Source organism: Calonectris borealis, chromosome 2 (genome assembly GCF_964195595.1).
Source record: "Calonectris borealis chromosome 2, bCalBor7.hap1.2, whole genome shotgun sequence".
Taxonomy (NCBI): domain Eukaryota; kingdom Metazoa; phylum Chordata; class Aves; order Procellariiformes; family Procellariidae; genus Calonectris; species Calonectris borealis.
Genome location: NC_134313.1, coordinates 133,744,399 through 133,761,064, shown reverse-complemented (window position 1 = coordinate 133,761,064; position 16,666 = coordinate 133,744,399). Strand labels below are relative to the sequence as shown.

General features: G+C 53.8%; 2 protein-coding genes and 1 long non-coding RNA gene across 4 annotated transcripts; 1 reads left to right on the top strand and 2 right to left on the bottom strand.

The window, feature by feature from the left end:
* Positions 1–6,072: 6,072 nt before the first annotated feature.
* On the bottom strand, positions 6,073–7,471 carry HOXA1 (homeobox A1). The gene is made up of 2 exons (XM_075140764.1): positions 6,847–7,471; positions 6,073–6,428 (listed from the first exon to the last, which is right to left on the bottom strand). Exons 1-2 carry the CDS (start codon positions 7,469–7,471, stop codon positions 6,073–6,075), a joined length of 981 nt encoding a protein of 326 aa, XP_074996865.1.
* Positions 7,472–7,806: 335 nt separating this feature from the next.
* On the top strand, positions 7,807–11,649 carry LOC142078307 (uncharacterized). 2 transcript variants are annotated; one of them, XR_012672174.1, is made up of 3 exons: positions 7,807–7,929; positions 11,232–11,283; positions 11,496–11,649. It is a non-coding gene; the product is annotated as an uncharacterized LOC142078307 (long non-coding RNA). The 2 variants fall into 2 exon arrangements; XR_012672173.1 differs by having other exon boundaries at positions 11,232–11,649.
* A 476-nt stretch (positions 11,650–12,125) lies between these two features.
* On the bottom strand, positions 12,126–13,974 carry HOXA2 (homeobox A2). The gene is made up of 2 exons (XM_075140763.1): positions 13,593–13,974; positions 12,126–12,915 (listed from the first exon to the last, which is right to left on the bottom strand). Exons 1-2 carry the CDS (start codon positions 13,972–13,974, stop codon positions 12,167–12,169), a joined length of 1,131 nt encoding a protein of 376 aa, XP_074996864.1. The 3' UTR covers positions 12,126–12,166.
* Positions 13,975–16,666: the final 2,692 nt, after the last annotated feature.

The window sequence follows — 16,666 nt, the reverse complement described above, 5'->3', positions numbered from 1 at the left end:
GGGGCTGAGTGACTGCTGAAGATGAGAGGGGATGAGGAGTGTGAAGAGGGAAGCTTCTGCCTTTGGTCTGAGCCTGACGGGGAATGATGAAAACCACATGGGCTATGAAAAAGTCCAGTCCAACTTTCTGTTTACCGAGCTCCCTAGAAACGTCAACATCTGTCACCAAGTTACCCCTAAAAGGGGCACCCCCTTGCTACAGGACCCCGATGGCAGGTCCCATCCCTCTTCCCCCAGCACGGGCTGGAGCGGAGGGGTGTTGACAGAGGGAAAAGGAGGTTATCCGGGATTTGGTGATGGCTGTATTAATAGACAAAGGAGATCAGAAGCGATACTACCCGCGGCTCAGCGCCGCGATGTCACCTCAGGCGCGGCCAGCCGGCCCGCAGCCTCCCGCTCAGCCGCTCGCAGCCGGCCGGCAGGGCGGGGGGGCCGCCGGGGGCACCCCCCGGCTGAGCTCGGTGTTTGCCCCCCCTGCGGCCGGGGGCCCTAAGGAGCCACCCGCCGAGCTGGGTGCGGAGGAGCGCGGCCGCCGGGCACGGCGCCCCCGGCTGCCCCCCCGGGCGAGGCGCGGAGAGGCGCGGAGAGGCGCGGAGAGGCGCGGAGCGGCCCGGCGGCCGCGGCCCCGCTTCGTTGTTATTACAATGCACACAACGAATTTTCCTCGTATTAGTCATTTCCCGAGGATCAAACCCGAAGACAGCTGCAAATGCAATCGATCCCTACAAAATGCGTTAGCGAAGCGTTCAATCAAAGTAGATATTTCCTTGGATTTATTTCTTTTTTATTTTTTAATAATCGATAGCATATTGCTTTTTTTTTTTTTCTGGAGGCGAGTGGCCAGCCGAGTTACAACCCCGCGTAGATTAGAATTAGAAAATTTATAAATCCTTATGCGCAAAGCCAAGCGTATGGGATGCAAAGAGCAACCGCTGCGCAGCGCCGGGAAGCCGGGCAGGCACCGGGGCAGGCACCGGGGCAGGCACCGGGGCAGGGCGAGCGGGTCCCCCGGCTCCCGACGGCTCGGACACTTCCTACAACTGTTGTGAGCGAAACGCTCCATGAGTCCCTGTATTTTCCTAATCCCTCCGCTTCCCGCTGGCTACGCCACATCTTAGACCTATGTGAACACAGGCAAAAGAGTTTGTGGCTGAGATTAGCTTCGTGTCCTCTCGCCGTCCCTCGTTTGGGCTTGTACGTGGTTTCATTTGATTTTTTCTTTTTGCTACTTTTACTTTCTTGAACGGGGAGAATTTTTGCAGGACGTTGAGTTTGTATTTATAAACTGAGCACCCGAAAAAGTCATGAACTAGCTAATGGTTTCATGGTAATAGAGATTGATCGTTATTCGGCCACATTTTTATAAGAATCAATAGTCCTGCTTTAACTTTACGAAATACACACTTTCAAGGAAAGCAGATCGGAAAGCCAAAATAATTGTAAAAGTAATGGCTGAAACATTCTCCGTGTGTGGAATAAATGCTTAAAATATGTCACTGCCCTATAAAAAATAGCGCGGAAGCATTTTTCCGGGCCAATTTCTGCTCGTATTACTAAAATGTGTAATCCTTTTGAACTTATATGGTAAATAGGGCTCCTCGCATGATCAAAATCAACAAAGTTTGCCCCAAAATTTTTAGGCACAAGGGAACACTTCATTTCTCTAGAGCTTCATTGATTTCAATGGTCTTTCTGAGCCTGAAACAGGAGTAACTGTGACCTGTAATATTTTATGACACATAAACCATAAAAGAATAATGTTAACAGTGAAAGTCGGCCAAGTAGTGTGCCTGGGGGAGAAAAGGAATGTTTGCCTTGGAAAGGGAGAAAGGGAAAAAGGAGAGAGAAAGAGGGAGAGAGAGAAAGGCAGACACAGAAAAAGACAGAAAGAAGGAAAGAAGAAGGAAAGAAGGAAAGAAAAGAAAGAAAGAAAAGAAATAAGGAAATATTTTATTGCTATTTATTCATATATTACTCATTTAATTATTTCTGTATTCCCTTTTTGTGGTTACCAATTTACTGCGATCTCACAGAGCTAATTGCTAGGGGAAAGCAAACAAGAGATCTTGCTCCTGAGCTTACGCGGAAAAAAATTCTGAAACGATTCTTTTCCCCAAAAAAATTACAGCCCCCCCTCCCCGCCGCGTCGAGGGCCCCCGCCGTGCGGCGAGCGGGCAGCGGCCTCCCCCGGGCGCGCTCCCCGGCCCGGCGCTGCCGCCTAGCCTCTCCCGCGGGCGGCCCCGGGGCCCGGCCCTGGTCGGAGCCTCCCGGGGCCCGGCCGGGAGCTCATCGCCTTTCGTGGCCGGGGTCCCCCGACAATTCCCGGGTGGGAGAGTGGGAGAAACTGTTTGCTGGTGAAAACCCTCTCGAGTCTATAGCCCAAACGTGAGCTGCCATTAGAGAGGTGCTAATAAATCCCTATTAAGCATGCATTTATGCAGTGACTACGTGAACTTTGGCCTTTGAAGAGTCCCTGCAATTAGCAGCGATGTCCATCGCATTTTGCCCAGATTTCTCTCTACTTTTTTCCCATAAAGGATGGAGAGGGGAGCGTAGCCCCGCGGCTCCGCCAGCGCCTCCAGCTGCCGGGCGCGTCTCCAACCGCCCCCCGCCACCCCCCCTCGCAGCCGGGGAGAAAGAAATCCCCAAGCATCCCTCCCTTTGCCCCTGGAGCCCCCCTTGAAAATGCAGGATCCCTTTGCGAGAGGGTTTGTTTCCTGCACCCCCGGTACCTCTCGCCGGGGGTACCCGCCTTTACGCTGGCGTCGGCTGCAGCGCGGGCGCGGGGCGATGCTGGGGTTTTGCTGTCTCCGCAAAACAGCGGAAAGCGGTGAAGATTTAGTAAAAACCGCTGGGCAAAAATGAGAGGAAAGTTGCCGCTGCCCGGGAGACAGCGAGAGGGAGAGAGGGAGAGGGATGACTCTGTAATTGTTGCCTGTACCAAGGCTGTGAGATTAACCACTGGGACTTATTTTAAAGTGACCCATCACCGAATTCATTTCTGCTTGAACTTTCGGTGAACCTGAGATTAAAGAGGGGAGAGCAGCTAAGCAGTTTGTTGTTAGCTGCCTTTTCAACAGCCCTTTCAGACTGAGTAAATATTGATCGGTTTCAATCTGATTGCCCCAGAGGAAAACACCAAAGCATCTCAATAGCCTCCAAAAGTAAACTTTAAAGGTGAACAGCAGAAATGGCCTTAAGTATGATAGGAAGATGCTAAACTCCGTTTGACATTTGGACACGGTTTAGGTTGGGGCTTTTTGGTGGGCTTTTTTTTCTTCGTTTTTTCCCCTGAGACTCTAGAGAGAAAAATTAAAATAAATTTTAAAAGGTGTAAAAACAAAAGGATCCCTATGACCGGAAGGGCAAATTAGTGTCTCCATCAGGCCAAAGCACGCTGTGATTTTTTTTTAGCGATATTTTTGTGGGAGAAACTCTAAGCTAGAGATTTTCATTCCTCTTCCCCACACCCCGTGATCCGAAAGGACGATCGTATCGAAATAATAATAACGCTAACAAAATGAGCCAGTTTGGGGAGGTTTAGAGTGTCTTTGCTTGAAATCGATCAGGGCTGCGAACAAAAAGATAACCCGGGGTTTGGGCTTGGAAGGAGGCAGGATTCTTTGCCGATGAATCGCTCACCGCAGATTGACGCACTGACAAGTGTCTTGTCTCTCGCATTTAGGCTATAATTTATGGCCGCTTTTTCTAACACATTAAGTCAACACCGGGGGAGCCGGGTTGCAGATCCGGATTCCAGCAATGTTTAGATCCAGATTTCGATATTGAAATGCCCTCATTGGCATGCAAATGCCACTTTAACACATCCAAGACTCTGGAAGAAGGCCATCTGTTTTGCTTTGTGGCTTTACACTAATAAACAAAAGGTAAAGTATATGGCAGGCGGGGAAATGAAAGAAATAGAGGCATCGGCGGGAGCCTTTGGAGACAGCCCTGCTCCCTTGCAGATAGCTCGGCTCTTGATATGGCCGCCGCGCCTTGCAAATCAGGGCTTGTCTCTTTTGACACCGAAGTGAAGAAAATTTCGTTGACTCGCTGCGGATCCCGCAAAGCCGAGCCTGCGTGGGCAGCCCGGCCCCGGGAGAAGCCCGGGAGCACTCCCCCGCCGCTGGGCCGGGTGAAGGAGATGTTACGCGTGTTTGCGCTGAAATTCAAGAGGCAGCAGTGACTTGAGACACCCGTCCAGCTGAGCATGTCTCTGCTGTGTCCTGCCACCCGCTTTCTCCCCACACATGCTCCAACCCCCTCCCCGACCCGCTGTTCGTTTGACACCTCTTGGAAATCTTATCTTTATCTGCGAGAACTTGCTCTTTCCCCCCCCCCAAAAAAAAGGTGGTGGTGGTGGGGAATAGGCTGGGGTTAATGCCAGAAACACACTGCCAAGCACCTGGGAACCATCTCCCACCTTGGTACCCATCAGCCGCTGGGGATGGCAGCCTGGGGCGAGCGTGGGGGGGGCGGAGGGAAGCCGGACCAGCTTATTGCCCGGGCTAATTAAATGTGCAGCCCTTGGCGAGGGGCCTGCGATGTGAGGAAAGACTGGCTGAAGACTGTCTCTGCTTTTGAAGCGTGCTCTGTTTATATAAGTGTCAGCATCCATCCCGAGGTGAAAAGGTTAGCACTTGACCCAGGAAGTTCTCATGTTTGTGCTTCAGAAATAGATCAGGATCATAAATTCCTCCCAGTTATGGAGGAGCGTGAGGAGGGCCTTATATTTTCTAAAAATAATATTATTTGAGCACAGGAAAGGAAGAAGTTCTGTGTTATGAGTTATGGGCAGCCAGAGCTCTGACCCCGGCGAAACAACGCATGAGGAGTAACGTTGGGAGACTCTTCCTCCCTTTACACATTGGAAAGGCCCCAGCAGTAGAAAATAAGGGAAACCAAACTGCTGAGCCCAGCCTGTGACTCAGCGCTGACGTCACGCAGAGGTAGGCAGACGAGAGCTACCTGAAAGTGGAATATATTTATTACAGACATTATAAGGACCCGTAAATCCTGCCCTGGCTTCCATCACTGGTGGAATCCCAAAGCCTTTCATGATTGTACAGAAAATCAGGAGGACATTTCGCTTACACACGACAACTGATAGAACTCAGTGTACCCGCAGTACAGCAAAGCACAGCGCATCATGCAATGGTCCAGACACCAACCACAGAAATTATACATTCATTTGGCCATTCGTCACATTCACGAGTAGGCTGAAAAGACATCGAGTCTAAAGGAAGGCTAATATGAAAATAGGAAGAGGTGAGGTCTTTTGGACGGTTATACCCTTCGGTTGAGTATAATCCAGCACAGCTTTCAGAGGAGAGAGGGAAGGGGGAGGCAAGCACACCGGGTAAGGTTTACAAAACCTAGTGCAATTGAAGCCTTGTTTGTCACATTTAAAGAAATAGCGCTACTTTTTTGAGGTATCTGCTTGAGCTTAAGACGTTTACTTGATACGGTCGTCGGCTTTACCAATATAAAAATTGATCCAGTTTGGCGAATGCGCTCACCCTGCTTAACCTGATAATTGAAACGTCATTTCTAGAAAAATCTGTAAAAAGATAAATCTCTCGGACAAAGTATTTACAAGCAACAAACTCATAGACACGAACAAATAATACATTAAATTAAGGGGATGAAAGTCCTATAAGTCGTGTAAACACTTGCAATAGTGCATCTCTTCGTGAGGTTATGTACCCTAGATAACCTGTCTTTCACTCAGGGAAACTCAGAGGAGAGTCCTTGCAGCGGAGGAGGGAGACCTTTACGCGTGTGGCAACATAGCTCCTCCAGCAGAAAGGGTTGTGGGCGAAAGAAAATCTCTTGGCACCGAGGCGCCGGGACCGGGCGGCTGGGAGGCCAGCGGGCGGCGGAGCCGGCACCCCCGGGCCGGGCGGCGGCGGGGAGGGGGGCGCCGGCGCGCCGGGACCTCTCGGGGAGACCGACCGACCGACCGACCGACAGACAGACCGACCGAGGGACCGACATAACCGCGGTGAAGGGACGCGAGCTACGCTGGCGGGGGTGTCGCGGTGGGCGGCCGTCGAGGCGCGCCGGGTCTCAGTTGGAGGCAGCGAGCGTGTCCGAGGCGGAGGAGGCGGGCGAGGCGCTGCAGGGCGACGAGCAGGACTTCTCCGAGGAGTCCTCCGCCTTCTCCTCGCAGCCCGTGGGGGTGGTGGGGGAGATAGGCAGCAGCCCCTCTTTCTCCCGTTTCTTTTGCTTCATCCGCCGGTTCTGGAACCAGATCTTCACTTGCGTCTCGTTGAGCTGGAGGGAGGCGGCGATTTCCACCCGCCTGGCCCTGGTCAGGTACTTGTTGAAATGGAACTCCTTCTCCAGCTCGGTGAGCTGCTTGGTGGTGAAGTTAGTTCTGACGGTGTTGGGCTGCCCCACGAAGCCGTACTCGCCAGCCTTGCCTGCGAGGGGACATGCAGCGGTAAGTAAGCGCAAATGATTTATAGGCGACGTAATCAATATGTCCACACCGGCTAAGCGATAGGGAGCAAGAACTTCTTAGGATAAGAGGGAAGCCCCGGCAGGGTGAGTGATGGAGTGCGAGGTGCTAAACCGGAGTCAGCCTCTAGTGTCAGAGGAAACTTGATAAGTGGTTTATGAATTACAAGAAATATGACCGCGGGAGAGGCGGAGGGGGGGGGTCAGGAATAAGCGGCGCTGGCTTCCAGCGCCGCGGGCAGACGGCTGCGGCTGCTCCCAGAGGTGCGGGCCGCCTTACCTGCCCAGCGCCCCGCGGGGCACCGCGCCGCTTTCCCCGCACCCACGGCAGAGAGAGAGAGAGGAGCGGCCCCCGCCCCGGCCCGCCCGCCGGCCACTGACCTGTTTTGGGTGGGTTTCTTTTCACTTTCATCCAGTCGAAGGTTTGCGCCGGCGGCGAGGTCTCGGCGGAGGGGGAGCGGGCGTTTTCCCGATGGCCGGCGTGGAGGGGAGACAGGGCATGGTTGTAGGTGCCCAGGGGCAGGCTCTGCTGCTCCTGCCCGTAGGGGGGTGGCACGTACTGAGCGGGACCCCCCGCGTAGCCCTGGTGCGGGTGCGGGTGCTGCGCGGCGGCGGAGGAGGAGATGCTCCCCGAGTACACAGCGGGGGCGCAGGGGGGGAAGCCGCCGCCCAGCTCCGCGTCCTGCCCGAGGGGATAAGGACCGTACGCCGCTCCGAAGCCCTGCGCGCCGTAGGTCGGGCCGCAGCTGGGGTGCGCGTAGGATACCCCCAGACCGCCGTGGTGCTGGTAGGCGGCGGGCTGGGCCGGGGGGTGGTGGTGGTGGTGGTGGCGGTGGGGGCTGATGGGCACCCCGCGGCCCGCGAGGAAGCGGTCCTCCCCGCTGCAGCTGCCGGCGCTGACGGCGCAGGGCTGGAAAGTTGTAATCCCGTGGTCGGGGTGGTAGGCGCGGGCGGCGCAACCCCCCGCCTCGCCGCCGAGGACGGGGTACTCGAGGAAGGAGCTCATCCTCGCCGCGTCCCTCTGTCACGCCGCCACCGGGTCTTCAGCGTCCGGCGGGGCCGCGCCAACTTTCCCACTTCCTCCATGGGGCCGGCAGGAAAATGACACGAAGGTACAGGCAGCGGGCAGGCACGTGGGGGGCGGCAGCCAATGGCTGCGGCGCCTGCGGGACTTTCCCGGCTCCTGCCGCTGATAGATCGCCGCGTCGGGGGCATTTAAACGCCGAGCGCTCCGACGGCGCGGCACGGCGCGGCGCGGCACCGCGGGGCAGGGCGGCGGCGGCGGGACGACAGCCCGGCCCGGCCCCCCCCCTCGGCCCCCCCCCAGGGGGGACGGGGGGGGGGCGGGCCGGGCTGTCGCCCCGCCGCCGCCTCTGGGGTCCCGCCCGCCGGCTGAGAGGGGAAGGCAGGAGAGACCCGGCGGCTGCGCCCGGCCCGCAGAACCCACCGTCCGTCCCCTCCAGGGTGAGTGCTGCTGCTGCAGTGAGGGTGCCCCGGCACCTCCCCTGCTGTCGGCGCTGTCAGGCCGGCGCTGGGTACCTCCGCAGCCCCCCGCCCCCCATCCCCCGGCCGGGGCCGCGGGGGGGCGGCTGGATCCGCGGTACGGGGCGGGGGGTGGGCGGGAGGGCGGCGGGGGCAGCTCTGAGAGCATCAGCCCTAGGGACAGGGATGAGGATGGGGCCGTGGAAGTGGTTGGGGACTGCTATGGGGACCGGGATGGAGATAGGGACGGGGATGAGGGTAAGGCGGAGAATAGGGATGGGGCCGAGGATATGGATGTGGATGCGATGGGGATGGAGATGCGATGAGGACGAGGCCGGGGCCGAGGGATCTCCTGCCCCGCCGCAGTCCCAGCGCGACGCGACGCCAAGAGTTAAAGGGGCTTGTCCAGCCGCATCACCAGGCGGCCGCGGACATTAGCATGGAAATGAGCCGCTTTTGGGACTGACGGCCATTGTGCTCTCCTGGGCCCACCGGCCTCCCCCTGGCCCGCATCTCTGCTCCCCCCGCACCTCCGCCGGGCTCACCCGCGCCAGTCCCGGGCTGGGGTAGGGGAGGAGGAGCCGGGGGCAGGGGGACGGATGATTGGGCGGGGGCCCGCGGGCTCCGCAGCCCATCTGCTGGGTCCCTGCGGCGCCGTTGCCGCCCGCGCGCCCTGGGACCGGGCGGGGGGAAGGCTGCCCGGAGTGCCGCGGGTCGAAGCCCGGCGGCCTGGGGAGGCGGCCCGGGGCAGGGGCAGAAGAGCGGCGGGAGGCACAGGGCCTGCCGCCCCGGCCCCTTTGTCCCTGCACTCCGCCACCCGGGCCGGCAGTGGCGGGAGGTGGCAGATGGCCAGTGGCAGAGGCGGCCCCAGGACCCTTGGGAATCTCGCTGAGCATCGACTCAAACCTACGCCTCCCCACCCCCACGGGAAAAAAAAAAAAGGTCCGTGGATAGAGAAGGAGGGAGGGCCGTGGGTTGCGATCTCATATTCGATTTACGTATGCGGAAAAGGAAAGGGGAGGTAAAGGCCAGGCATCCGTCTGTCCCGGGGCACCCAGTCGTCTGCAGGGAGAGAGGACGGCACCAACACGCTTCAAAGAGGCGTCCTGCGAAACGTTAACCTCGGAGATAGATGGATGGAAAGTCATGTCCCCTGCCACCAGCCCCAGGAGGGTCTGCCCCCTCTGTTTCTGCAGGTGCATTTCCAGCCGGCTCCTACGTCCCTCTGTTCTCATGCCCGGTTCTTGCTTGTTTTGAAATCCAAAAGGCTCTTCTACCCCGCCACGTCTCCTTGCTCACGAACACACACACACAAACCCTCAAGCTCCTCCTTCCCACATGAACTACAACATCCTCTCCCAGATGCAAAGCTCTCCTACTGCTCTTAGGTCAGCCCTTATCCCATGCCACCTCCATGGCCTCTCTACTGCCAGCCAAAACCGAAGGGGTGCTCTCTCCACCACACTTCTATCCGCATGCCCTCGTATTTCTATTTGTTCTGATTTACTACACAGGCACGGATGGCTAAGGGCCCTCTGGAAAGGTTCAGTTCCTTAAACTCCAGGGGGGCGGGGTGGAGGATAAGAACAACGACACTCCAGAGGCATTTATGGCATTATACTGCACCAATTTTGGCTATGGTTACAGCTGTAAACACATTTATTTCATTCTTGTAAAGCAGTTGTGATAAATACTGCATAAGGCAGAGAAAAAAGGCAGGCTGCTGGGACTGTTTACTAATAAAAGGGCTGGCATCTTTTCAGTGCTTTTTCAGCCAGCCAAGAAAAAAATGTGTATTTTACTATAAACAGATCCATTTTACCCGTAAATTCTTCCGAATCACAGTACTTCTCCTACTGTCTCCAGCATCCTGAAATCCTTTTTTCTCTCCCTTTTTCGTGCCATTGTCTCTTTTGTTGCATTGTCTCTCTGCGGGGCTTTGGGGGTTGCCTGTACTGTGCGTGGGGGCAACATCATGAGAAGGGCCGGAGCAGAGGGGAAGCCCCCTCCCTCCGCGGCCCGGCGAGGGGAGCTGCCGCCCTTTCCTTCTGCCCGCAGGGCGGCCCGGCCCCTCCGCGCCCCACCGCGGCTCCGCTCCGCGTTTCCTGCCCCGGGACTGGGGCCGAGGGGGCGATCCCGGCACTTTAGGCTTTTCCGTGGGGGTGTGCCCCCGCTGTGGCCTCAGGGCTCACCGGGAGACTCGGAGGCGACTCCTGCTCGCTGAATCCCCCCATTTATTTAGATGGAGTTTGCAAGAAGTTTAAATCTTGTAGCGTATTTTCCTTTCTTTTTTTTTTTTTTTTTAAAGCTTTGTCAGCATCTAGAAATCGGGGCACAAAAGAAACCCCAACACGTACGTGCACGTTGCAGTCCCATTTTACCCAGTGGCAGAGGAGTTAAAATGCCGGTGAGGCTGCTCGCTTTCCGCAGGGACAGGGCTGGAGCAGAGAGAAGGACAAGAAGCAGGGCCGAGGCTTCGCCGTGTCCGCAGCTCAGCCAAGCTGTTGTTTTAAAAGAGCAATAAAAATGAATTATGACTAAACGCCTTCTCACTTAATGGTTTTAGACGGGGATCCCCGGCCCCGGCAAATACGTAAGAGGATTTTTATTTGTGCATGTGTTCCTGCAATTGATCTCTTTGATGACATTCTCATTCATAGAAAGAGTTTGATTTATGACTTTCGGAAGAATTGCGTTCAGCCCTTCCAGCCGTAACCCACGCATCCCAGCTCCACAACGTGTTGCAGAGCTGGGAGACAACACTCCTCGCATGGACGGGCAGCACAGCCCCGGCCACAAACCCCCGCTCAAGCCCTACTCGCCTGTGTAATGTAACCACACGCTCACACGCACACAGGGAGCCGCGATTGCACCCGCCCGGGATCCCCTGGTCCCGGAGAGGCAGAGCCCCGCTGGCATCTGTTGCTCGGTTTTAGCCCGAAGGACGGAGCTCACCCTCCGCTTTGGAGTCCGGCAACGTCGCTAGCCGGGTGGCAGGCAATTTGGTGGAGATTTCTGAAAGCCCATCTTTGCTACCGCCAGCAGAGTGGGGAGCCCCGAGGAAACTGTAACTTTAAAGTCAGAGTTTCCCTCTTTTCGTTATCAGTCTTTCACCCCGCAAGAAGGTTTTAATAGAAAAATATCTTCAGCTGTGCCCCCGCACCGCCCCTCAAAAGGACCGAGTAGAGGGGCTGATTTCTCCCTAAATGCTTTTTTTTCCCCCTGCGTTTCTGCCACCCTTTTGATTTTACAGGCACTAACTTCTCCATTTCCTCTCCTTCTAGGGCTGATTTCTTGGACCGCTCAGCACGTGAGAAGTAACCAAGCGCATTCTCTGTAAGCTCTGATATTTTTTAAGATACGCTTCCTGAAACAGCTTGCTGGCTGCTAAGCACTACTTTCTAGAAAAACAGGATTATTTCAAAAAAAAAAAACCAAAACCTTTTCGTGTATGTAACAGGCTAGTGTCTGCAGGAGACGCTTACCCTACTGAGTCTCTTATGTTTTGCCTGTAACAGAGAAAGTGCTCGTTCATGCTTTTGTTACAGCTCAGCATTTCCAAGCTTTGTATCCTCACGGAGATAAGATGCTACGTTTATACATTAAAAGGAAGAGACCGCCATCAAAGCTGTGAATGGTTTTAGTTTGTTTGGTTTGTTTTTTTTCCTTGTGAGAACCCTTGCAATAAAGAATTTGAACGTGTTTTTCCTCTCTAATAAATGTCCTAAATTGCCAAAAGGGGAGAGCTCGTAGTCAGAATGTTGGATTTTGATTATTAGTAAATTAATAGTAGAAGGGATGGGGAGAAATACCCGTCATGTTATCAGTCTTGAAAGGAGAGAGAAAGAGAAAGGGAGAAAGAGAAAGAAAAAAGAGAAAGTTCTTTGTAGCAAACAAGAATTTATTCTACCAAAAATACTTATGACAACGCATCCTAATGCAATACAAAAATAAAAAGAAAGTGAAGATACAATTCCTATATGATCACTTTCTTACAGACCTCATATATTGCTTTCATAGAAGGACCTAGAATGTGGCTAGGTTAAAATTGAACACAACTAAAACTTCGTAAGAAACGCAAAATGGCATAGCAGAGGGAGGTAACAAACAGAAAATACTGACCAGGAAGGGGGGGGGGGGGGGTGGAAATCACGGGAAAAATAAAGAAGAAGAATAAGGAGGAGAAAGCAGGACCCTTGGAGAGGACGTCTTTAATTTTTCAGTAATTCAGATGCTGCAAGTCAATTGTGGTGAGTGTGTCTGTAAAAAAGTCAAAACTGTCAGCAGAAATATCTACGGGACTGTCCAGAGATCCTGGCAAACTGGGGGAAACTGCATCTGAAAGCTGTAGGCAGGAATCTGTGGAGAAAACGTTAAAGTCCTGTAAAGAAGGGACATCTAGGGCCTCAGGACTGTCATTGTTCAGGCCAGCTGCACAGTTCTGGGCCATTGTTGAGAGGCAGTTTTGAACAGTGGGTGACTGATGTTGAAAATGTTTCAGATTTTTCTCATTGCTCGTTAAAGGCGAAACAGGGAAAGTTTGGGACTCGCCATTGTGTGCATTCTGCGCCTGCTGCTGGGAGAGGGCATTCTGCTGGAAAGCGTAGCCTTCCCGCTCCAAGAGAGCGCCGGAGACGTTGCTGAGGGCTTGCTCGAAGAGGGATTTCTCCTCCTCCTCCTCCTCCTCCGCCGCTTTCTCGGGGTCCTCTAGGCTCTTAAATTTCCCCTCGCTGTTCTGGTTCTCCTTACACTGGGTCTGTCTCTTGTGCTTCATCCTCCTGTTCTGGAACCAGACTTTGACTTGTCTCTCGGTCAGATCCAGCAAGGCTGCAATCTCAACCCTCCTTGGTCTACAGAGATACTTGTTGAAATGAAATTCTTTCTCTAGCTCCAAAAGCTGGGTGTTGGTGTAAGCCGTCCTCAGCCGCCTAGATCCACCGCTACCGCTATCGGGGATTTCAAGGGGGTCTGTTAAAAAAGAAAAAAAGAAAAAGAAAAACACCACCACCACACGCACACGCACCCCAAAGCACCACCGCCAGAAGAGCCAAAGCAAAAACACAAGCACGCACACACAAAACAGATAAATGCACGGATTGAATTTCAGCACCCGAGCACATCTCATCCCGGGGGGGTGGGGGGGGTGCTCTCTCTGCACGTATGTGTCTATATCTATATGTCCATATAGCATAAAATAGCAACTGCAACAAAATGGCCGCCTTTGGATGCAGTAAACCCATTGTGTTGCACTGCTGAGCGCCCGGTGCTGCGTGCCCCTCGGCCACCTCCGCAAAATTACTGCCTCCAGCTCCCCAACCTCCCCACACCAGAGCAAACTTTATATTAGCCATACCGCAATTTATAATTAATGCATCAGCTGCTAAGCTGAGCGGGAGCAATCTATCACTCTTCATTACTGTCAAATATCCTAACTCTAGGACGGCGAGACAAGAGAGGTCAGCTCCAACTCAAATAAATCATCCCGCATTAAGCAAGTTTGGGGAAAGTTTGGGTTTCCAGAGAGCCCCGCCAGCTCCGTCCTCCCCGCCCGCCCGCCCCTCCGCCTCGTCCCCCCGCGAAGCCGGGGGGATGCGGGGAGCCAAAAAAGCGGCCCGGCGGGGCCGGCGGCGAGTCTTTGGACTGACCTTTGTGGCTGAGGCAGGCAGGTCCAGCGGCTGAGGCGGAGGCCGAGGCGGGCGGCAGCGCGGATCGCTTGGACGCCTTTTTCTCTTTCATCCAGGGGTACTCCGGGGGCGGCGGGGCGCCGGCGGGGCCCGGGCTGCCGCTGCGGCCGCGGGGGCTCGCCTTGGGGCGACCGCCGCCGCTGTGGCGAGGGTGGCTGCCGGGGTTCAGGCTGGGGATGGTCTGCTCGAAAGGAGGAGGAATCAGTGTCGAGTGTGAAAGCGTCGAGTTCTTGATTGATGAACTTTGAAATGTATCACCGACAGGGGGAAAAGATGTCAGGCACTCAGCAAGCGATGGCTGGCTATTGATAAAACCGATCTCTCGCTCAAATGCGAAATTCATGGCCTTCAACTGGCAGCCCCCGCGGAGAAAAAGTTCCCTCGGATTCAGGGGGCTCCGGGGGGGGAAGGCCCAGGAAAAAGGAGAGAGAGGAGAAAAAAATATAGCATAGAAGATCGCTGGTGGGGTGTTTTTTTTCTAATTCACTGATTACAGCCGTATGGGGACCGTGCTACTATTAAACTATTGAATTCATGGAGACAAGGTTGAAATTGGACCGAATTGGCTGTCACATGATTGCCTCTGCCCAATGACAATTTGGGCTTTAATCAAAAGAAGCCACTGTCTGTTTGATTGATCCAAAAAAGTCGGGAAGGAACGCCTCATTGGGGGCCAGAAAGGCTTTATTTACACTTTTTTTAAAGAGGGAAATTATATCTTGAGTATCTATCCCCTTGGCGTCCTAATCTGAAATGATCGGGGGTGGGGAGGAAGGTGCGTGTGCGTGGATATGTTTGTGCGAGAGGCTACGAGAGTGTGTGCGAGCGTGTGTGTGCGAGAGTGTGTGTGTGTGGCTGCTTGTCCTGCAGCCTGCTGCCTCCCTCGCCTCCACCCGCGCACTCTTCTCTCATTGTTTGGGACTGTCAGGAAAACGCTTTGCACCTCACAAATCATTTAAGCACCTCAATCTGACGCCTTGAGTCATTAACAAAGTAATCCATTAATCTTCAAAGTTTTGACACCGCCAGGCCCCCGCATAAGAAGTTGCACCCAGGCAGGAGTCTGAAGCAGAGGGTCTTGATTTTTTCCTAAGAATAGCACTTCCTCCAAAACTAGTTTCTCCTTCCCGACTCAGCCTCGATGGGCTCCTTTTTCTTTCCTTTTTTTTTTTCCTTGTTTGTTTCTTTTTTTTTCTTTTTTTTTCTTTCTTTTTTCCTTTTTTTTTTTTTCCCCCCTTTTATTTTCCTTTTTTTTTCCTTTGGGGTTTTTTGTTTGTTTGTTTGTTTTGGTTTTTTTTTTTTGTGGCTATCGGGTGTACAGTACGGAGAACAATTGGCCGCCGGTGCCGAGCCATTGTTTAACAGGATCTTCCTCAGCAACCTTGCTTCTAGGGGAAGAGTCACATAGGCAGCAGCCCTTGCGCTTCATGACTTCCCTCTCCAGTTGGCTTCCCGGGATTGGACCGTAAAACATAACCCTAGGAGTACCTCTCTGGGCGAGCCAAATCGCGAGGCTGCAAACGCGTCTGGCTGTTGCCTCTTTAAAAAAAAACCCAAATCCTGTGCCTTAGCTTGCAAACGATACTCCCGTCTGCTGGCATAATTTGCTTAATAACCGTAGTAGGCTGGGTCTGGTGAGTATTTTCGATTACCAGGAAATACATGGGCTGGTAGCGCGTTTGTTTTCACGGGGCTAGGCAGAGCGAAAATGCTGCGGGGTTATGCCTTGACAGACGACGGCACTCGCCTCGGACGCTTGGCTCTCGCCGTCTCCAGTCGCCCCTGCTAGGTCGAGGCAAGTCCCGAATTTGGATGCTTTGGGCACAATTTTCCAACCAGACTGAGGCGAGAGGGAGAGCGATGACAATGATGGCCAGAATCACCAGCCTGATGAATCCTGTGGTCACAGCCGCCCTGGGCAGCCCGGACGGGGCTTGCCTTCCCGCGGAGCCCGGGGTGCCCGGCGGGGTGGGGTGCGCCGGGGGCCGGGGGGGAAGGCGCTTCCGAGCCGCTCTCCGCGTCCTCGAGGAGCCGGGGACCATCGCCAGGCGCGATGCCGTGCCGTCTTGCTTTATTTTCGGAGTTGCCAAAAAGGGGTCAGCAAGCGTCTTCGTAATTAAAAAAAAAAAAAAAAGAAGAAGAAGAAGAACAAGAAAAAGAAGCGGGCGGGGGGAGAAAACAAGACCCCGGGCACTCAGCGGATCAGTCTGCGACCAGACTGCACGAAGTGCATTTTAAAAATCGGTTTTAACTTAATGCACCCACAAGATGTAGCATATCTGCGAAGGCATTGGAGAGAGGGGGAGGGGAGGGGCCGGGAGGCTTTAAATGGGCTTTTTGGTGGTTGCTTGTTTAAATAAAATATAGAACGAGACTTGTCATTTAATCCCTCAAAAGGGATGCCTTACAAATATCGATGCTGTTGGAAAATGCAAGGGGTTTAATTTTCTTGCTTTTAGTCCAAACAAAGCTCTGGTGGTGTCTGCGCGCGATCAATCTTGGCCGCCAAAAGGTTTGACAGCTACTGGCCCTTAAGAACACATTTAAAGCTTCTTGCTCTTTCCAAGATCAAATGTGGCCGAGAAAAGAGGCAGAGCAAGAAACGCAAGTAAACAAGGAAAAAAAGCTGCTTTTAAAATATGCTGGCAGAGGACTGGGCTGCTTGTGGGAAAAGTCCGGTTTTATTTTGCTTCTCAGTGCCTACCTTGGGTTCGGGCTTTTCTTTTTCTTTTCTTCAATTTTTTTTTTCCCCCTCTGGAAAATATTGGGATTAACAGCAGGATGACAAATAATAAAGAGAGAGGTTTGGACTTTAACCAGGCTTTGTGAGTAAAACCTGTGTGGGTGTCTCTATTCTGCACATTTGTTTCTTGTGGTCAGTCTAATACAAAAACCACCTGGAACAAAACCTTTGGAGAGGGGACGCGAAATTCTTGGGCAAATCAATTACTTCTGCCTCCAGAGGGATCTTTTAATCGGGCGGATCTTAAATGCAAAAATACAAATTCTTATTTGCGACCTACAGGCTCCGAAGA